The sequence below is a fragment of the Taeniopygia guttata genome, chromosome 2 (assembly GCF_048771995.1).
Source record: "Taeniopygia guttata chromosome 2, bTaeGut7.mat, whole genome shotgun sequence".
NCBI classification, from domain to species: Eukaryota; Metazoa; Chordata; class Aves; order Passeriformes; family Estrildidae; genus Taeniopygia; species Taeniopygia guttata.
In genome coordinates this window covers 151,301,114-151,323,670 of record NC_133026.1, presented here as the reverse complement: position 1 = coordinate 151,323,670, position 22,557 = coordinate 151,301,114, and the positions used below count along the sequence as shown (strand labels likewise).

Here is a 22,557-nt window from a genome sequence, read left to right as displayed (position 1 = left end):
TCACCTGTGTCACCCACTGCCATCCCCCGTGTCACCTGTGTCACCTGCTGCCATCCCCCATGTCACCTGTGTCACCCACTGCCATCCCCTGTGTCACCTGTGTCACCCACTGTCACCTGTGTCACCCGCTGCCATCCCCCGTGTCACCTGTGTCACCTGTGTCATCTGTCACCCACTGCCATCCCCTGTGTCACCTGTGTCACCCACTGTCACCTACTGCCATCCCCTGTGTCACCCGCTGCTATCCCCTGTGTCACCTGTGTCACCCACTGTCACCTGTGTCACCTGTGTCACCCGCTACCATCCCCTGTGTCACCCGCTGCCATCCCCTCTGTCACCTGTGCCACCTGCTGCCATCCCCTGTGTCACCTGTGTCACCCACTGTCACCTGTGTCACCCACTGCCATCCCCTGTGTCACCTGTGTCACCTGTGTCACCCGCTGCCATCCCCTCTGTCACCTGTGCCACCTGCTGCCATCCCCTGTGTCACCTGTGTCACCCACTGTCACCTGTGTCACCCACTGCCATCCCCTGTGTCACCTGTGTCACCTGTGTCACCCGCTGCCATCCCCTGTGTCACCTGTGTCACCTACTGCCACCCATGTGTCACCCCCCTGTCCCCCACTGTCACCTCACCACCCTCCCAGGTGTCCCCAGGTGTCCTCCAGGTGTCCCCAGGTGTCCCCAGATGTCCCCAGATGTCCCCAGGTGTGTCCCAGGAGTCCCCAGGTGTCCCCAATGTCCCCCAGGTGTCCCCAGGTGTGTCCCAGGTCCCCCCAGGTGTCCCCAGGTGTCCCCCAGGTGTGTCCCCAGGGGTCCCCAGATGTCCCCAGGTGTCCCCAGTGTCCCCCAAGTGTGTCCCAGGAGTCCCAGGTGTGTCCCCAGATGCCCCCAGGTGTCCCCAGGTGTGTCCCCAGATGTCCCCAGGTGTCCCCAGATGTCCCAGGTATGTCCCCAGGTGTCCCCATGTGTCCCACGTGTCCCCAGGTGTGTCCCAGGTGTCCCCAAATGTCCCCAGGTGTGTCCCCAGGTGTCCCCAGGTGTGTCCCAGACGTCCCCTGATGTCCCCAGGTGTGTCCCAGATGTCCCCAGGTGTGTCCCAGGTGTCCCCAGATGTCCCCGGGTGTGTCTCAGTTGTCCCCAGGTGTGTCCTAGGTGTGTCCCAGATGTCCCCAGGTGTCCCCAGGTGTCCCCAGGTGTCCCCAGATGTCCCCAGGTGTCCTCAGGTGTCCCGAGATGTCCCCAGGTATGTCCCAGATGTCCCCAGATGTCCCCGGGTGTCCCCAGGTGTCCCCAGATGTCCCCAGGTGTCCCCAGGTGTCCCCAGATGTCCCCAGATGTGTCCCCAGATGTCCCCAGGTGTCCCCAGATGTCCCCAGGTGTCCCCAGATGTGTCCCCAGATGTCCCCAGGTGTGTCCCCACCTGCCCATGGCCCCGATGGCTCCGAGCGTTTCTTCTTCACCGGGGGCTCCTCCTGGGGGAGGGCAGGGACAGGTTTGGGGTCCCCTGAGGGATTTGGGGTTCTTTGGGAGGGATTGGGGGTACCCAGGTGAGTTTTGGGGTGCCCAGGTGAGTTTTGGGGTGCCCAGGTGAGTTTTGGGGTACCCAGGTAAATTTTGGGGTGAATTTTGGGGTCTCACCTGTCTCTCAGGCCCCTCCCTGCCCGCCCCGGCCGGGGGCTCTGGGATGGGGATTTGAGATCCCAGGGAGGATTTGGGGCTCTTTGGGAGGGATTTTGGGGATCCCCAGGTGAAGTTTGGGGTGCCCAGGTGGATTTTGGGGTGCCCAGGTGAAGTTTGGGGTGCCCAGGTGAATTTTGGGGTGCATTTTGGGGTCTCACCTGTCTCTCAGGCCCCTCCTTGCCCGCCCCGGCCGGGGGCTCCTGCAGCTTCTCCGTGTACCTGAGCAGGAGGGAGTTGCCCAGGCGGGACCCCAGGAACAGGTACCCCGGCTCCAGAGGGACCATCTGGGGACACAGGTGTGCCCTGAGCGTCCCCAGGTGTGCCCAGGTGTGCCCAGGTGTGCCCAGGTGTGTGCCCAGGTGTGCCCAGGTGTCCCCAGGTGCTTACACAGGTGGTGAGGACGGAGGCGGCCGCTTTGTCGAAGTGGAAGGAGCGCACGGAGCGCATCCCGTCCGTGATCAGCGTCAGCACGTAGCTGGGACGGGGAGGGGACAGCTCAGGGGGGGACAGGGGACACCCCAAACCCTTGGGGACACCGACAAAACCTTGGGGACACCCCAAACCCTTGGGGACACACCCAAACCCTTGGGGACACCCCCAGAAAAATCAGGGACCCCCCTCCTTGTCTCAGGGATGGAGCTCATCCCATCCGTGATCAGCGTCAGCACGTAGCTGGGACAGTGAGGGGACAGCTCAGGGGGGGACAGGGGACACCCCAAACCCTTGGGGACAACCCAATGTCCTTGGGGACACCCCCAAACCCCTTGGGGACACCCCCAAATATTTGGGGACACCCCCAGAGAAACCAGGAACCCCCCCTTGTCCCATGGACGGAGCGCATCCCATTAGTGATCAGTGTTGGGACAGCTGGGACAGGGAGGGGACAGCTCAGGGGGGGACAGGGGACACCCCAAACCCTTGGGGACACCCCAAAGTCCTTGGGGACACCCCCAAACCCTTGGGGACACCCCAAATCGCTTGGGGACACCCCCAAATATTTGGGGACACCCCCAGAGAAACCAGGGATGGAGCTCATCCCATCCGTGATCAGCGTCAGCACGTAGCTGGGACAGGGAGGGGACAGCTCAGGGGGGGACAGGGGACACCCCAAACCCTTGGGGACACCCCAAAGTCCTTGGGGACACCCCAAATCCTTGGGGACATCCCCAGGACCCCCCAAAACCCCTGGAGATGACCCCAAGACCCCCACAGATCCCCCCTTGTCCCAGGGGAAGGAGGGGACAGAGCTTGTCCTGTCCCCAACCAGCTCCAGGACACGGCTGGGACAGGGGGTGGCACTTCAGGGGGGGACAGGGGACACCCCAAATCCTTGGGGACACCCACAAACCCTTGGGGACACCCCCAAAGCCTTGGGGACACCCCAAAATCTTTGGGGACCCCCCCCAGACTCACATCTCTCCCCCCTTGAGTGAGATGACCATCTTGTCATAGGAGATGAAGGTGGCCTGGGCACAGTCCAGAGTGATGCGCACGCCCTCCTGGACACCTGGGGACAGGGATGGGGACAGTCACAGCTGGGACAGGGACAGGGACAGGGGACAGGGATGGGGACAGGGACGGTCACAGCTGGGGTGGGGACAGGGACAGGGACAGTCAGAGCTGGGATGGGGACAGGGATGGGGACAGGGATGGGGACAGGGACAGGGGACAGGGACGGTCACAGCTGGGATGGGGATGGGGACAGGGACAGGGATGGGGACAGGGATGGGGACAGGGACAGTCACAGCTGAGATGGGGACAGGGATGGGGACAGTCACACCTGGGGTGGGGACAGGGATGGGGACAGGGATGGGGACAGGGACAGGGGACAGGGACAGGGACAGGGACAGGGACAGGGACAGGGATGGGGACAGGGACAGGGACGGGGACAGGGATGGGGACAGTCACAGCTGGGATGGGGACAGGGACAGGGACAGTCACAGCTGGGACAGGGACAGGGATGGGACAGGGACAGGGACAGGGATGGGGACAGGGACAGGGACAGGGATGGGGATGGGGACAGGGATGGGGACAGGGACAGGGATGGGGACAGGGATGGGGACAGGGACAGGGATGGGGACAGGGACAGGGACAGGGACGGGGACGGGGATGGGGACAGGGACAGGGATGGGGACAGGGACAGGGACAGGGACGGGGACGGGGACAGGGACAGGGACAGGGACAGGGACAGGGACAGGGACAGGGACAGGGATGGGACAGGGACAGGGACAGGGACAGGGACGGGGATGGGGACACGGACAGGGATGGGGACAGGGACAGGGATGGGGACAGGGACAGGGACAGGGACAGGGACAGGGATGGGACAGGGACAGGGACAGGGACGGGGATGGGGACAGGGACAGGGATGGGGACAGGGACAGGGACAGGGACAGGGATGGGGACAGGGACAGGGATGGGGACAGGGACAGGGACAGGGACAGGGACAGGGACGGGGATGGGGACAGGGACAGGGATGGGGACAGGGACAGGGACAGGGACGGGGACGGGGACAGGGACAGGGACAGGGACAGGGATGGGGACAGGGACAGGGACAGGGACAGGGATGGGGACAGGGACAGGGACAGGGACAGGGATGGGGACAGTCACAGCTGGGACAGGGACAGGGACAGGGACAGGGATGGGGACAGGGACAGGGATGGGGACAGGGACAGGGACAGGGACAGGGACAGGGATGGGGACAGGGACAGGGACAGGGACAGGGACAGGGACAGGGACAGGGATGGGGTCAGGGACAGGGACAGGGACAGGGATGGGGACAGGGATGGGGTCAGGGACAGGGACAGGGACAGGGACAGGGACAGGGATGGGGACAGGGACAGGGACAGGGACAGGGATGGGGACAGGGATGGGGACAGGGACAGGGATGGGGACAGGGACAGGGACAGGGACAGGGACAGGGACAGGGATGGGGACAGGGACAGGGACAGGGACAGGGACAGGGACAGGGATGGGGACAGGGATGGGGACAGGGACAGGGACAGGGATGGGGACAGGGACGGGGACAGGGATGGGGACAGGGACAGGGACAGGGACAGGGACAGGGACAGGGACAGGGACAGGGATGGGGACAGGGACAGGGACAGGGACAGGGATGGGGACAGGGATGGGGACAGGGATGGGGACAGGGATGGGGATGGGGACAGGGATGGGGACAGGGACAGGGACAGGGACAGGGATGGGGACAGGGACAGGGACAGGGACAGGGACAGGGACAGGGACAGGGACGGGGATGGGGACAGGGACAGGGACGGGGACAGGGACAGGGACAGGGACAGTGACAGGGACAGGGACAGGGGACAGGGACAGGGACAGGGACAGGGACAGGGACAGGGAAGGTGACAGTGACAGGGACAGGGACAGGGGGACAGCGGCAGGCCCGGCGATGTCCCTTACGCAGCGGGAAGACGGTGGTGCCGCAGGTGAGGCTGTTGAGCGCCACTCCGTACGGGGGAACGCTCTGGTTCAGGTACAGCAGCGAGTTCACAGCGAAGATCACCACTCCTCCTGTGACAGGGGACAGGGACGGGGACAGTGTCAGTGTCACCATCAGTGTCACAGTCAGTGTCACACCATCAGTGTCACTGTCAGTGTCACACCATCAGTGTCACACCATCACCACTCCTCCTGCCACAGGGGACAGGGACAGGGACAGTGTCAGTGTCACCATGAGTGTCACAGTCAGTGTCACTGTCACACCATCACCACTCCTCCTGTGACAGGGGACAGGGACAGTGTCACTGTCAGTGTCACCATCAGTGACACCATCACCACTCCTTCTGGGACATGGGGACAGTGCCACCATCAGTGTCACCATCACCACACCATCACCACACGCCTGGGATAGGGAGACAGGGGGAGAGGGACAGTGTCACCATCACCACAACCCCTGAGACATGGGGACATGGACAGGGTCAGTGTCATTGTCACTGTGTCACTGTCACTGTGTCACTGTGTCACTGTCACTGTGTCACTGTGTCACTGTCACTCTGTCACCGTCACTGTCACTGACCGATGGGTTTGGGCACAGGCAGTGCCTGGGTACAGTCGAAGGGCAGCGAGCTCAGGGACCCTGTCACTGTCACTGTGTCACTGTCACTGTGTCACTGTCACTGTGTCACTGTGTCACTGTCACTGTCACTGTGTCACTGTCACTGTGTCACTGTCACTGTCACTGTGTCACTGTCACTGTCACTGTGTCACTGTGTCACTGTGTCACTGTGTCACTGTGTCACTGTGTCACTGTCACTGTGTCACTGTCACTGTGTCACTGTGTCACTGTCACTGTGTCACTGTCACTGTGTCACTGTGTCACTGTGCCACTGTGTCACTGTCACTGTCACTGTGTCACTGTCACTGTGTCACTGTGTCACTGTGTCACTGTGTCACTGTCACTGTGTCACTGTGTCACTGTGTCACTGTGTCACTGTGTCACTGTCACTGTCACTGTGTCACTGTCACTGTGTCACTGTCACTGTGTCACTGTCACTGTGTCACTGTCACTGTCACTGTCACTGACCGATGGGTTTGGGGACAGGCAGTGCCTGGGTACAGTCGAAGGGCAGCGAGCTCAGGGACCCTGTCACTGTGTCACTGTGTCACTGTCACTGTGTCACTGTGTCACTGTCACTGTCACTGTGTCACTGTGTCACTGTGTCACTGTGTCACTGTCACTGTGTCACTGTGTCACTGTGTCACTGTCACTGTGTCACTGTCACTGTGTCACTGTGTCACTGTGTCACTGTGTCACCATCACTGTGTCACTGTCACTGTCACTGTGTCACTGTGTCACTGTGTCACTGTGTCACTGTCACTGTGTCACTGTCACTGTGTCACTGTCACTGTGTCACTGTGTCACTGTGTCACTGTGTCACTGTGTCACTGTCACTGTGTCACTGTCACTGTGTCACTGTCACTGTCACTGTCACTGTCACTATGTCACCGTGTCACTGACCGATGGGTTTGGGGACAGGCAGTGCCTGGGTACAGTCGAAGGGCAGCGAGCTCAGGGACCCTGTCACTGTGTCACTGTGTCACTGTGTCACTGTGTCACTGTGTCACTGTCACTGTGTCACTGTCACTGTGTCACTGTCACTGTGTCACTGTGTCACTGTGTCACTGTGTCACTGTGTCACTGTGTCACCGTCACTGTGTCACTGTCACTGTCACTGTGTCACTGTCACTGTGTCACTGTGTCACTGTGTCACTGTCACTGTGTCACTGTGTCACTGTGTCACTGTGTCACTGTGTCACTGTGTCACTGTGTCACTGTCACTGTGTCACTGTCACTGTCACTGTGTCACTGTCACTGTGTCACTGTGTCACTGTGTCACTGTGTCACTGTGTCACTGTGTCACCGTCACTGTGTCACTGTCACTGTCACTGTGTCACTGTCACTGTGTCACTGTGTCACTGTGTCACTGTCACTGTGTCACTGTCACTGTGTCACTGTGTCACTGTGTCACTGTCACTGTCACTGTGTCACTGTCACTGTCACTGTGTCACTGTGTCACTGTCACTGTGTCACTGTCACTGTGTCACTGTCACTGTGTCACTGTCACTGTGTCACTGTGTCACTGTGTCACTGTGTCACTGTGTCACTGTGTCACCGTCACTGTGTCACTGTCACTGTCACTGTGTCACTGTCACTGTGTCACTGTGTCACTGTGTCACTGTCACTGTGTCACTGTGTCACTGTCACTGTGTCACTGTGTCACTGTGTCACTGTGTCACTGTCACTGTGTCACTGTCACTGTCACTGTGTCACTGTGTCACTGTCACTGTCACTGTGTCACTGTGTCACTGTGTCACTGTGTCACTGTCACTGTGTCACTGTCACTGTCACTGTGTCACTGTCACTGTGTCACTGTGTCACTGTGTCACTGTGTCACTGTGTCACTGTGTCACCGTCACTGTGTCACTGTCACTGTCACTGTGTCACTGTCACTGTGTCACTGTGTCACTGTGTCACTGTCACTGTGTCACTGTCACTGTGTCACTGTGTCACTGTGTCACTGTCACTGTCACTGTGTCACTGTGTCACTGTCACTGTGTCACTGTCACTGTCACTGTGTCACTGTCACTGTCACTGTGTCACTGTGTCACTGTGTCACTGTCACTGACCGATGGGTTTGGGCACAGGCAGTGCCTGGGTACAGTCGAAGGGCAGCGAGCGCAGGGACCCTGTCACTGTCACTGTCACTGTGTCACTGTCACTGTGTCATTGTCACCGTCACTGACCGATGGGTTTGGGCACAGGCAGTGCCTGGGTACAGTCGAAGGGCAGCGAGCTCAGGGACCCTGTCACTGTCACTGTCACTGTGTCACTGTCACTGTGTCATTGTCACTGTCACTGACCGATGGGTTTGGGCACAGGCAGTGCCTGGGTACAGTCGAAGGGCAGCGAGCTCAGGGACCCTGTCACTGTCACTGTCACTGTGTCACTGTCACTGTGTCATTGTCACCGTCACTGACCGATGGGTTTGGGCACAGGCAGTGCCTGGGTACAGTCGAAGGGCAGCGAGCTCAGGGACCCTGTCACTGTCACTGTCACTGTGTCACTGTCACTGTGTCACTGTCACTGACCGATGGGTTTGGGCACAGGCAGTGCCTGGGTACAGTCGAAGGGCAGCGAGCTCAGGGACCAGATGACCGGGTGGACGCGCTGTAGGATGTTCAGCGAGATGGCCACGATGCTGCAGGTGTCCTGTCGCACTGCCACCCTCCTGTGGGGACACCGGTGTCACCTCAGTGCCACCTCAGTGTCACCTGGGGGTCACAGACACAGCCTGACCCCACCTACAGGTGTCCTGTCGCACTGCCACCCTCCTGTGGGGACATTGGTGTCACCTCAGTGCCACCTCAGTGTCACCTGGGGGTCACAGACACAGCCTGACCCCACCTACAGGTGTCCTGTCGCACTGCCACCCTCCTGTGGGGACACCGGTGTCACCTCCGTGTCACCTGGGGGTCACAGACACACCGTGACCCCTCAGCCCTGTCACTCCCTTGGGGACACCCTAATGTCACCAGGGCTGACAGACTGACCCCTGACCCAGCCCCACCCTGTCCCTGTGTCACTGTGACCCCAAACTGGCACTGACCCCGTCCCCAGTGTCACCCCAAACTGGCACTGACCCCGTCCCTGTGTCACTGTGACCCCAAACTGGCACTGACCCCGTCCCTGTGTCCCCAGTGTCACCCCAAACTGGCACTGACCCTGTCCCTGTGTCACTGTGACCCCAAACTGGCACTGACCCCGTCCCTGTGTCACTGTGACCCCAAACTGGCACTGATCCCGTCCCTGTGTCCCCAGTGTCACCCCAAACTGGCACTGACCCCGTCCCTGTGTCACTGTGACCCCAAACTGACACTGACCCCGTCCCTGTGTCACTGTGACCCCAAACTGGCACTGACCCCGTCCCTGTGTCACTGTGACCCCAAACTGACACTGACCCCGTCCCTGTGTCACTGTGACCCCAAACTGGCACTGACCCCGTCCCTGTGTCACTGTGACCCCAAACTGGCACTGACCCCGTCCCTGTGTCACTGTGACCCCAAACTGGCACTGACCCCGTCCCTGTGTCACTGTGACCCCAAACTGGCACTGACCCCGTCCCTGTGTCACTGTGACCCCAAACTGGCACTGACCCCGTCCCTGTGTCACTGTGACCCCAAACTGGCACTGACCCCGTCCCTGTGTCCCCAGTGTCACCCCAAACTGGCACTGACCCTGTCCCTGTGTCACTGTGACCCCAAACTGGCACTGACCCCGTCCCTGTGTCCCCAGTGTCACCCCAAACTGGCACTGACCCCGTCCCTGTGTCACTGTGACCCCAAACTGGCACTGACCCCGTCCCTGTGTCACTGTGACCCCAAACTGGCACTGACCCCGTCCCTGTGTCACTGTGACCCCAAACTGGCACTGACCCCGTCCCTGTGTCCCCAGTGTCACTGTCACCCCAAACTGGCACTGACCCCGTCCCTGTGTCCCCAGTGTCACTGTGACCCCAAACTGGCACTGACCCTGTCCCTGTGTCCCCAGTGTCACCCCAAACTGGCACTGACCCTGTCCCTGTGTCACTGTGACCCCAAACTGGCACTGACCCCGTCCCTGTGTCACTGTGACCCCAAACTGGCACTGACCCCGTCCCTGTGTCCCCAGTGTCACTGTGACCCCAAACTGGCACTGACCCCGTCCCTGTGTCACTGTGACCCCAAACTGGCACTGACCCCGTCCCTGTGTCACTGTGACCCCAAACTGGCACTGACCCCGTCCCTGTGTCACTGTGACCCCAAACTGGCACTGACCCCGTCCCTGTGTCCCCAGTGTCACTGTGACCCCAAACTGGCACTGACCCCGTCCCTGTGTCCCCAGTGTCACTGTGACCCCAAACTGGCACTGACCCCGTCCCTGTGTCACTGTGACCCCAAACTGGCACTGACCCCGTCCCTGTGTCACTGTGACCCCAAACTGGCACTGACCCTGTCCCTGTGTCCCCAGTGTCACCCCAAACTGGCACTGACCCCGTCCCTGTGTCACTGTGACCCCAAACTGGCACTGACCCCGTCCCTGTGTCCCCAGTGTCACCCCAAACTGGCACTGACCCCGTCCCTGTGTCCCCAGTGTCACTGTGACCCCAAACTGGCACTGACCCCGTCCCTGTGTCACTGTGACCCCAAACTGGCACTGACCCTGTCCCTGTGTCCCCAGTGTCACCCCAAACTGGCACTGACCCCGTCCCTGTGTCACTGTGACCCCAAACTGGCACTGACCCTGTCCCTGTGTCACTGTGACCCCAAACTGGCACTGACCCCGTCCCTGTGTCCCCAGTGTCACCCCAAACTGGCACTGACCCCGTCCCTGTGTCACTGTCACCCCAAACTGGCACTGACCCCGTCCCTGTGTCACTGTGACCCCAAACTGGCACTGACCCCGTCCCTGTGTCCCCAGTGTCACCCCAAACTGGCACTGACCCCGTCCCTGTGTCACTGTGACCCCAAACTTGCACTGACCCCGTCCCTGTGTCCCCAGTGTCACCCCAAACTGGCACTGACCCCGTCCCTGTGTCCCCAGTGTCACCCCAAACTGGCACTGACCCCGTCCCTGTGTCACTGTGACCCCAAACTGGCACTGACCCCGTCCCTGTGTCACTGTGACCCCAAACTGGCACTGACCCCGTCCCTGTGTCCCCAGTGTCACCCCAAACTGGCACTGACCCCGTCCCTGTGTCCCCAGTGTCACTGTGACCCCAAACTGGCACTGACCCCGTCCCTGTGTCACTGTGACCCCAAACTGGCACTGACCCTGTCCCTGTGTCCCCAGTGTCACTGTGACCCCAAACTGGCACTGACCCCGTCCCTGTGTCCCCAGTGTCACTGTGACCCCAAACTGGCACTGACCCCGTCCCTGTGTCACTGTGACCCCAAACTGGCACTGACCCCGTCCCTGTGTCCCCAGTGTCACTGTGACCCCAAACTGGCACTGACCCCGTCCCTGTGTCCCCTGTGTCACTGTCACCCCAAACTGGCACTGACCCCGTCCCTGTGTCCCCAGTGTCACCCCAAACTGGCACTGACCCCGTCCCTGTGTCCCCAGTGTCACTGTGACCCCAAACTGGCACTGACCCCGTCCCTGTGTCCCCAGTGTCACTGTGACCCCAAACTGGCACTGACCCCGTCCCTGTGTCACTGTGACCCCAAACTGGCACTGACCCCGTCCCTGTGTCACTGTGACCCCAAACTGGCACTGACCCCGTCCCTGTGTCACTGTGACCCCAAACTGGCACTGACCCTGTCCCTGTGTCCCCAGTGTCACTGTGACCCCAAACTGGCACTGACCCCGTCCCTGTGTCCCCAGTGTCACTGTGACCCCAAACTGGCACTGACCCCGTCCCTGTGTCACTGTGACCCCAAACTGGCACTGACCCCGTCCCTGTGTCCCCAGTGTCACTGTGACCCCAAACTGGCACTGACCCCGTCCCTGTGTCACTGTGACCCCAAACTGGCACTGACCCCGTCCCTGTGTCCCCAGTGTCACCCCAAACTGGCACTGACCCCGTCCCTGTGTCCCCAGTGTCACTGTGACCCCAAACTGGCACTGACCCTGTCCCTGTGTCACTGTGACCCCAAACTGGCACTGACCCCGTCCCTGTGTCACTGTGACCCCAAACTGGCACTGACCCCGTCCCTGTGTCCCCAGTGTCACCCCAAACTGGCACTGACCCCGTCCCTGTGTCCCCAGTGTCACTGTGACCCCAAACTGGCACTGACCCCGTCCCTGTGTCCCCAGTGTCACCCCAAACTGGCACTGACCCCGTCCCTGTGTCCCCAGTGTCACCCCAAACTGGCACTGACCCCGTCCCTGTGTCACTGTGACCCCAAACTGGCACTGACCCCGTCCCTGTGTCCCCAGTGTCACCCCAAACTGGCACTGACCCCGTCCCTGTGTCACTGTGACCCCAAACTGGCACTGACCCCGTCCCTGTGTCCCCAGTGTCACCCCAAACTGGCACTGACCCCGTCCCAGTGTCACTGTGACCCCAAACTGGCACTGACCCCGTCCCTGTGTCACTGTGACCCCAAACTGGCACTGACCCCGTCCCTGTGTCCCCAGTGTCACTGTGACCCCAAACTGGCACTGACCCCGTCCCTGTGTCCCCAGTGTCACTGTGACCCCAAACTGGCACTGACCCCGTCCCTGTGTCCCCAGTGTCACCCCAAACTGGCACTGACCCCGTCCCTGTGTCCCCAGTGTCACCCCAAACTGGCACTGACCCCGTCCCTGTGTCACTGTGACCCCAAACTGGCACTGACCCCGTCCCAGTGTCACTGTGACCCCAAACTGGCACTGACCCCGTCCCTGTGTCCCCAGTGTCACCCCAAACTGGCACTGACCCCGTCCCTGTGTCCCCAGTGTCACCCCAAACTGGCACTGACCCCGTCCCTGTGTCCCCTGTGTCACTGTGACCCCAAACTGGCACTGACCCCGTCCCTGTGTCCCCAGTGTCACCCCAAACTGGCACTGACCCCGTCCCTGTGTCACTGTGACCCCAAACTGGCACTGACCCCGTCCCTGTGTCACTGTGACCCCAAACTGGCACTGACCCCGTCCCTGTGTCACTGTGACCCCAAACTGGCACTGACCCCGTCCCAGTGTCCCCAGTGTCACCCCAAACTGGCACTGACCCCGTCCCTGTGTCACTGTGACCCCAAACTGGCACTGACCCCGTCCCTGTGTCACTGTGACCCCAAACTGGCACTGACCCCGTCCCTGTGTCCCCAGTGTCACTGTGACCCCAAACTGGCACTGACCCTGTCCCTGTGTCCCCAGTGTCACCCCAAACTGGCACTGACCCCGTCCCTGTGTCCCCAGTGTCACCCCACACTGGGCACTGTCCCCCTGCACTGGGACCTTCCAGTGCCCCCTGTGACCCCAAAACTCCTCTGAGCTCCTAAAGGCTCTAAAATCCCCCAAATTCCCTGAAACGGCCCCAAAACCCCAAAACTGACCCGGGCCAGCTCTGGGTGGGCTGAGGGAGGAGCAGGGTGGGATTGGGGGTCCATGGGGGAGCTGCAGGGGATGGGACCTCAAAACTCCCCATTTACACCCCAAAACCTCCTGAAATTCCCCCAAACCCCCCAAATCTCCTCCTGGGACCCCAAAACTGATCCGGGCCAGGTCTGGGTGGGCTGAGGGAGGAGCAGCGTGGGACTGGGGGGTCCATGGGGGAACTGCAGGGTTTGGGACCCCCAAAACTCCTGAAAACCCCCCAAAACCACCTGAATCCCCCCCAAAAAAAAACCTCAATCACCCCCAAAAACCCCCAAATCCCCTCCTGGGACCCCAAAACTGACCCGGGCCAGGTCTGGTTGGGCTCGAAGAGGATCAGCAGGGTGGGCTCGTAGGAGCCATGCAGGAACTGCATGGGCTGGGACCCCTCCTGAGACCCCAAAACCCCCTGAAACCCCCCCAAAACCCTCCGAATCACCCCCAAAACCTCCTGAATCACACCCAAAACCCCCTGAAACCCCCCCAAAACCCCCTGAAACCCCCCAAAAACCCCAAAACTGACCCGGGCCAGGTCTGGTTGGGCTCAAAGAGGATCAGCAGCGTGGGCTCGTAGTAGCCATGCAGGAACTGCACGGGCTGGGACCCCTCCTGAGACCCCAAAACCCCCTGAATCACCCCCAAAACCCCCCGAATCACCCCCCAAAACCCCCTGAAACCCCCTAAAACCACCTGAATCCCCCACCAAAACCTCCTGAATCACCCCCAAAACCCCCTGAATCACCCCCAAAACCTCCTGAATCACCCCCAAAACCTCCTGAATCACACCCAAAACCCCCTGAATCACCCCCAAAACCTCCTGAATCACCCCCAAAACCCCCTGAAACCCCCCCAAACCCCAAAACTGACCCGGGCCAGGTCTGGTTGGGCTTGAAGAGGATCAGCAGGGTGGGCTCGTAGTAGCCATGCAGGAACTGCATGGGCTGGGACCCCTCCTGAGACCCCAAAACCCCCTGAATTACCCCCAAAACCCCCTGAATTACCCCCAAAACCCCCTGAATCACCCCCAAAACCTCCTGAATCACCCCCAAAACCCCCTGAAACACCCCCAAAACCCCCTGAAACCCCCCCAAAACCTCCTGAATCACCCCCAAAACCCCCTGAATCACCCCAAAACCTCCTGAATCACCCCCAAAACCTCCTGAATCACCCCCAAAACCCCCTGAAACCCCCCCAAAACCTCCTGAATCACCCCCAAAACCCCCTGAATCACCCCCAAAACCTCCTGAAACCCCCTAAAACCCCCTGAAACCCCCCCAAACCCCAAAACTGACCCGGGCCAGGTCTGGTTGGGCTCGAAGAGGATCAGCAGGGTGGGCTCGTAGTAGCCGTGCAGGAACTGCATGGGCTGGGACCCTCCCGAGACCCCAAAACCCCCTGAAACCCCCCCAAAACCCCCCAAAACTGCCCCAAATTCTCCCCAAACCCCAAAACTGACCCGGGCCAGGTCTGGTTGGGCTCGAAGAGGATCAGCAGGGTGGGCTCGTAGTAGCCGTGCAGGAACTGCATGGGCTGGGACCCTCCCGAGACCCCAAAACCCCCTGAAACCCCCCCAAAACCCCCCAAAACTGCCCCAAATTCTCCCCAAACCCCAAAACTGACCCGGGCCAGGTCTGGTTGGGCTCGAAGAGGATCAGCAGGGTGGGCTCGTAGTAGCCATGCAGGAATTGCATGTCGATGATGTTGAGCAGTTTCTCGTCCAGCTCCCGCACGTCGATGATGTAGCTGGGCAGGAAACTCGACTTCTGCCTGTGGGGATGGCAGGGGGTGTTCAGGGGGGCTGCCCCGGTTTTGGGGAGCCCTGGGGGGGTTCAGGGGGTCTCTCACCCCTCTCCCACCAGCCCCTCGTGCTCGTCGGCCAGCGAGTCGCGGCGGAAGGGCAGCACCACCAGGCGCGTGCCGTAGATCAGCATCACCGCGCAGCGCCCGTCGGGGTCCACGCGCACGCGGGGCGTGTGCACGTTCTGCACGAAGCCGTCCTGAAAAATGGGAATTTGGGGGGTTTGGGGTGGCTCTGGAACCCCAAAATCCATCCCACAGCCCCGTGTGCACGTTCTGCACGAAGCCGTCCTGGAAAAAATGAAATTATGGGGTGTTTGGGATCTGGGAAAACCCCAAAATCCATCCCACAGCTCTGTATGCACAAAGCTGTCCAGGAAAATGGGAATTTGGGGGGTTTGGGGTGGCTCTGGAACCCCAAAATCTATCCCAAAGCTCTCTCTCCACAATGCCATCTTAAAAATGGGAATTTGGGGGCTTTGGGGTGGCTCTGGAACCCCAAAATCCATCCCAAAGCTCTCAGTGCACAAAGCTGTCTTAAAAATGGGAATTTGGGGGGTTTGGGGTGGCTCTGGAACCCCAAAATCCATCCCAAAGCTCTCTGTGCACAAAGGCGTCCTGGAAAATGGGAATTTGGGGGGTTTGGGGTGGCTCTGGAACCCCAAAATCCATCCCACAGCCCCGTGTGCACGATCTGCACGAAGCTGTCCTGGAAAAATGGGAATTTGGGGGGTTTGGGATATGTAAAAACCCCCAAAATCCATCCCACAGCTCTGTATGCACGAAGCCGTCCTGAAAAATGGGAATTTGGGGTGTTTGGGGCGGCTCTGGAACCCCAAAATCCATCCCAAAGCTCTCTCTCCACAATGCCGTCTTAAAAATGGGAATTTGGGGGGTTTTCAGTGGTTCTGGAACCCCAAAATCCATCCCAAAGCTCTCTCTCCACAATGCCATCTTAAAAATGGGAATTTGGGGGGTTTGGGGTGGCTCTGGAACCCCAGAATCCATCCCACAGCCCCGTGTGCATGAAGCCGTCCTGGAAAAATGGGAATTTGGGGGGTTTGGGGCGGCTCTGGAACCCCAAAATCCATCCCAAAGCTCTCTGTGCACAAATCCGTCTTAAAAATGGGAATTTTGGGGGTTTGGGGTGGCTCTGGAACCCCAAAATCCATCCCAGAGTGACCACACACCAGCACACGGGGCGTGTGCACGATCTGCACGAAGCCGTCCTGGAAAAATGGGAATTTGGGGGGTTTGGGATCTGGGAAAACCCCAAAATCCATCGCACAGCCCCGTGTGCATGTTCTGCACGAAGCCGTCCTGGAAAATGGGAATTTGGGGTGTTTGGGATCTGGAAAAACCCCAAAATCCATCCCACAGCCCTGTGTGCATGAAGCCATCCTGGAAAAATGGGAATTTGGGGGGTTTGAGATCTGGAAAAACCCCAAAATCCACCCCAGAGTGACCCCACACCAGCACGCGGGGCGTGTGCACGTTCTGCACGAAGCCGTCCTGGAAAAATGGGAATTTGGGGGGTTTTGGATCTGGAAAAACCCCAAAACCCATCCCACAGCCCCATGTGCACGTTCTGCACGAAGCCGTCCTGGAAAAATGGGAATTTGGGGGGTTTGGGGTGGCTCTGGAACCCCAAAATCCATCCCAAAGCTCTCTGTGCACGAAGCCGTCCTGGAAAAGGGGAATTTGGGGGGTTTGGGATGGCTCTGGAACCCCAAAATCCATCCCACAGCCCCATGTGCATGAAGCTGCCCTGGAAAATGGGAATTTGGGGTGTTTGGGGTGGCTCTGGAACCCCAAAATCCATCCCACAGCCCCGTGTGCACGTTCTGCACAAAGCCGTCCTGAAAAATGGGAATTTGGGGGGTTTGGGGTGGCTCTGGAACCCCAAAATCCATCCCAGAGTGACCCCACACCCGCATGCACAGCGTGTGCATGTTCTGCACGAAGCCGTCCTGGAAAAATGGGAATTTGGGGGGTTTGGGGCGGCTCTGGAACCCCAAAACCCATCCCAAAGCTCTCTGTCCACAATGCCGTCTTAAAAATGGGAATTTGGGGGGTTTGGGGTGGCTCTGGAACCCCAAAATCCATCCCACAGCCCTGTGTGCATGAAGCCGTCCTGGAAAAATGGGAATTTGGGGGGGTTTGGGGTGGCTCTGGAACCCCAAAATCCATCCCAAAGCTCTCTGTGCACGAAGCCGTCCTGGAAAAATGGGAATTCGGGGTGTTTGGGGCGGCTCTGGAACCCCAAAATCCATCCCAGAGTGACCCCACAGCAGCACACGGGGCGTGTGCACGTTCTGCACGAAGCCGTCCTGGAAAAATGGGAATTTGGGGGGTTTGGGATCTGGAAAAACCCCAAAACCCATCCCACAGCCCCGTGTGCATGAAGCTGTCCTGGAAAACGGGAATTTGGGGGGTTTGGGGTGGCTCTGGAACCCCAAAATCCATCCCACAGCCCCGTGTGCACGTTCTGCACGAAGCCGTCCTGAAAAAATGGGAATTTGGGGTGTTTGGGATCTGGAAAAACCCCAAAATCCATCCCACAGCCCCATGTGCACGAAGCTGTCCGGGAAAATGGGAATTTGGGGTAAATCTGGGATCTGGAAAAACCCCAAAATCCATCCCAGAGTGACCCCACAGCCCCGTGTGCACGTTCTGCACAAAGCCGTCCTGGAAAATGGGAATTTGGGGGGTTTTGGATATGGAAAAACCCCAAAATCCATCCCACAGCCCCATGAGCACGAAGCCGTCCTGGAAAAATGGGAATTTGGGGGGTTTGGGGTGGCTCTGGAACCCCAAAATCCATCCCAAAGCTCTCAGTACATGAAGCCGTCCTGGAAAATGGGAATTTGGGGGGTTTGGGATCTGGAAAAACCCCAAAATCCATCCCACAGCCCCGTGTGCACGTTCTGCATGAAGCCGTCCTGGAAAAATGGGAATTTGGGGTAAATCTGGGATGTGGAGAAACCCCAAAACCCATCCCACAGCTCTCATGTGCATGTTCTGCACGAAGCCGTCCTTAAAAATGGGAATTTGGGGGGTTTGGGGTGGCTCTGGAACCCCAAAATCCATCCCACAGCCCCGTGTGCACGTTCTGCACGAAGCCGTCCTGGAAAAATGGGAATTTGGGGTAAATCTGGGATCTGGAAAAACCCCAAAATCCATCCCACAGCCCCGTGTGCACGTTCTGCACGAAGCAGTCCTGGAAAAATGGGAATTTGGGGGGTTTGGGATCTGGAAAAACCCCAAAATCCATCCCACAGCCCCGTGTGCATGAAGCCGTCCTGGAAAAATGGGAATTTGGGGGGTTTGGGGTGGCTCTGGAACCCCAAAATCTGGGGGGAATGAAGAAATTTGGGGATCTGGGGAACCCCAAAATCGGGGAGATGAGGGAATTTGGGGGATGAGGAATTTGGGGGGCGGGATGAGGAATTTGGGGGGATGAGGGATTTGGGGGGATGAGAGAATTTGGGGTGTGGGCTTTGGGAGATGAAGGAATTTGGGGGGATGAGGGAATTTGGGGGGAATGAGGAAATTTGGGGGGATAAGGGAATTTGGGGTGATGAGGGAATTCGGGGTGTGGGATTGGGGGAACCCCAAAATCTGGGGGGAAATGAGGTAATTTGGTGTTGTGGCGTTTGGGGAACCCCAAAATCGAGGGGGGAATGAGGGAATTTGGGGTGTGGGATTTGGGGGGGATGAGGGGATTTGGGGGGTGGGATTTGGGGGGGATGAGGGAATTTGGGGTGTGGGATTTGGGAGATGAAGGAATTTGGGGGGTGGGATTTGGGGGATGAGGGAATTTGGGGGGATGAGGGATTTGGGAGAATGAGGGAATTTGGGGTGTGGGCTTTGGGAGATGAAGGAATTTGGGGGGGGATGAGGGAATTTGGGGGGGATGAGGGAATTTGGGGTGTGGGATTTGGGAGATGAAGGAATTTGGGGGGTGGGATTTGGGGGATGAGGGAATTTGGGGTGTGGGATTTGGGGGATGAGGGGATTTGGGGAGTGGGATTTGGGAGATGAAGGGGGGATGAGGGAATTTGGGGGGGATGAGGAAATTTGGGGGGTGGGATTTGGGGGAATGAGGGAATTTGGGGTTCTGGGATTTGGGGAACCCCAAAATCTGGGGGGATGAGGGAATTTGGGGTGTGGGATTTGGGGGGGATGAGGGGATTTTGGGAATGAGGGAATTTGGGGGGATGAGGGGATTTGGGGGGTGGGATTTGGGGGGATGAGGGGATTTGGGGAGTGGGATTTGGGGGGATGAGGGGATTTGGGGTTCAGCCCCACCCGCAGCTCCGGCTCCTCGAAGTAGTGCAGGGACAGAGTCTTGAGGTCGTGGGTGCCGGGGTCGTACTCCACCACCGAGAGCTGAGGGAACAGCACCCCAAAAACGGGTCAGGGAGCCCCAAAATCATCCACAGCACCCCAAAATCTGTAATGGCACCCCAAAATCTGTAATTGCACCTTAAAGCTATCTACAGCACCCCAAAATCTGCAATGGCACCCCAAAATTGAGTCCCAGCACCCCAAAACGGGGTCGTACTCCACCACCGAGAGCTGCGGGAACAGCACCCCAAAAACGGGTTAGGGAACCCCAAAATCATCAACAGCACCCCAAAATCTGTAATGGCACCTTAAAGCGATCAACAGCACCCCAAAATCTGCAATGGCACCCCAAAATCTCTAATTGCACCCCAAAATCTGTAATTGCACCCCAAAATCTGTAATGGCACCCCAAAATCTCTAATTGCACCCCAAAATCTGTAATTGCACCCCAAAATCTGTAATGGCACCCCAAAATCTGTAATGGCACCCCAAAATCTTTAATTGCACCCCAAAATCTGTAATGGCACCCCAAAATCTGAAATGGCACCCTAAAATCTGTAATGGCACCCCAAAATCTGCAATGGCACCCCAAAATCTTTAATTGCACCCCAAAATCTGTAATGGCACCCCAAAATCTTTAATGGCACCTTAAAGCTATCAACAGCACCCCAAAATCTGTAATTGCACCCCAAAATTGAGTCCCAGCACCCCAAAACGGGGTCGTACTCCACCACCGAGAGCTGCAGGAACAGCACCCCAAAAACGGGTCAGGGCACCCCAAAATCATCCACAGCACCCCAAAATCTATAATTGCACCTTAAAACTATCAACAGCACCCCAAAATCTGTAATGGCACCCCAAAATCTTTAATTGCACCCCAAAATCTTTAATTGCACCCCAAAATCTGTAATGGCACCCCAAAATCTTTAATTGCACCCCAAAATCTTTAATTGCACCCCATAATCTGTAATGGCACCCCAAAATCTGTAATGGCACCCCAAAATCTTTAATGGCACCCCAAAATCTTTAATTGCACCCCAAAATCTTTAATGGCACCCCAAAATCTGTAATGGCACCCCAAAATCTGCAATGGCACCCCAAAATCTGTAATGGCACCCCCAAAATCTTTAATGGCACCCCAAAATCTGTAATGGCACCCCAAAATTGAGTCACATCACCCCAAAATGGGGTCGTACTCCTCCACCGAGAGCTGCGGGAACAGCACCCCAAAAATGGGTTAGGGAACCCCAAAATCATCCACAGCACCCCAAAATCATCTTTAGCACTTTAAAATTATCAACAGCACCCCAAAATCTGTAATGGCACCCCAAAATCATCTAAAGCACCCCAAAATCTGTAATTGCACCCCAAAATTGAGTCACATCACCCCAAAACGGGGTCGTACTCCACCACCGAGAGCTGCGGGAACAGCACCCCAAAAATGGGTTAGGGCACCCCAAAATCATCCACAGCACCCCAAAATCTGTTATGGCACCTTAAAGCTATCAACAGCACCCCAAAATCTGCAATGGCACCCCAAAATTGAGTCCCAGCACCCCAAAACGGGGTCGTACTCCGCCACCGAGAGCTGCGGGAACAGCACCCCAAAAACGGGTCAGGGCACCCCAAAATCATCCACAGCGCCCCAAAATTATCAACAGCACCCCAAAATCTGAAATGATACTCCAAAATCTGTAATGGCACCCCAAAATTGAGTCAAATCACCCCAAAACGGGGTCGTACTCCACCACCGAGAGCTGCGGGAACAGCACCCCAAAAACGGGTTAGGGCACCCCAAAATCATCCACAGCACCCCAAAATCATCCACAGCACCTTAAAATTATCAACAGCACCCCAAAATCTGTAATGGCACCCCCAAAATCTGCAATGGTACCTCAAAATCTTTAATTGCACCCCAAAATCTTTAATTGCACCCCAAAATTGAGTCCCAGCACCCCAAAATCTGCAATGGCACCCCAAAATCTCTAATTGCACCCCAAAATCTTTAATTGCACCCCAAAATCTGTAATGGCACCCCAAAATTGAGTCCCAGCACCCCAAAATTGAGCCCCAGCACCCCAAAATCTGCAATGGCACCCCAAAATCTCTAATTGCACCCCAAAATCTTTAATTGCACCCCAAAATCTGTAATGGCACCCCAAAATTGAGTCCCAGCACCCCAAAATTGAGCCCCAGCACCCCAAAATCTGCAATGGCACCCCAAAATTGAGCCCCAGCACCCCAAAACGATCAGGAGCACCCCAAAATCCCTAATGGGGTCTTTTTTTAACTTTTAGGGATCTTTTTTGAAGTCTTTTTTGAGGTTCTTTGGTATTTTTTGGGGGTTTTCTGGGCTTCCTAGGGATTTTATGTTTTTTTGGGGGGTTTTATGGGATTCTTTCAGATTTTGGGGTTTTTTTGGGATTTTTTGAGATTTTTTTCTGTTTTTTCTGTGGTTTTCTGGGATTATTCGGGATTTTTTGGGGATTTTTGAGATTCTTTATGATTTTTTTTTTGTGGTTTTCTGGGGGTTCTTTGGGATTTTTGGGGGTTTTATGTGATTTTTTAGGATTTTCTGGGGGTTTTTTTAGATTCTATGTGATTTTTTTATGGTTTTCTGAGATTCTTTGGGATTTTTGGGAGGTTTTTGAGATTCTTTGTGTTTTTTCTGTGGTTTTCTGGGATTATTCAGGATTTTTTGGGTTTTTTTGAGATTCTTTGTGGTTTTTTTTTTTTCTGGGGTTCTTTTGGATTTTTGGGGATTTTTGAGATTCTTTGTGCTTTTTTTTTGTGGTTTTCTGGGGATTCTTTGGGAATTTTTTGGGCTTTTCTGTGATTTTTTAGGATTTTCTGGGGGTTTTTTTAGATTCTATGTGATTTTTTGGGGGTTTTCTGAGATTCTTTGGGATTTTTGGGAGGTTTTTGAGATTCTTTGTGTTTTTTCTGTGGTTTTCTGGGATTATTCGGGATTTTTTGGGTTTTTTTGAGATTCTTTGTGGTTTTTTTTTATTTTCTGGGGTTCTTTTGGATTTTTGGGGATTTTTGAGATTCTTTCTGCTTTTTTTTGTGGTTTTCTGGGGGTTCTTTGGGATTTTTTTGTGGTTTTCTGGGGGTTCTTTGGGATTTTTTTGGGGTTTTCTGTGATTTTTTAGGATTTT

At 57.2% G+C, this 22,557-nt stretch overlaps 1 protein-coding gene across 5 annotated transcripts in view; it reads right to left on the bottom strand.

The window, feature by feature from the left end:
• Nucleotides 1–22,557, bottom strand: part of CPSF1 (cleavage and polyadenylation specific factor 1) — a 107,766-nt gene that overhangs the window by 73,738 nt on the left and 11,471 nt on the right. For 4 of the 5 annotated variants that reach the window (XM_072925107.1, XM_072925109.1, XM_072925108.1 and 1 more), the window contains exons 5-13: nt 19,361–19,441; nt 15,098–15,249; nt 14,873–15,019; nt 8,287–8,426; nt 5,098–5,208; nt 3,097–3,190; nt 2,071–2,158; nt 1,842–1,967; nt 1,424–1,475 (exon numbers count right to left, since the gene is read on the bottom strand). In XM_072925107.1, coding sequence (XP_072781208.1) covers nt 1,424–1,475; nt 1,842–1,967; nt 2,071–2,158; nt 3,097–3,190; nt 5,098–5,208; nt 8,287–8,426; nt 14,873–15,019; nt 15,098–15,249; nt 19,361–19,441 — 991 coding nt within the window. Of the gene's footprint in view, nt 1–1,423; nt 1,476–1,841; nt 1,968–2,070; nt 2,159–3,096; nt 3,191–5,097; nt 5,209–8,286; nt 8,427–13,557; nt 13,657–14,872; nt 15,020–15,097; nt 15,250–19,360; nt 19,442–22,557 lie in introns of those variants that run through there. The other variant, XM_072925111.1, reaches the window with a different exon arrangement.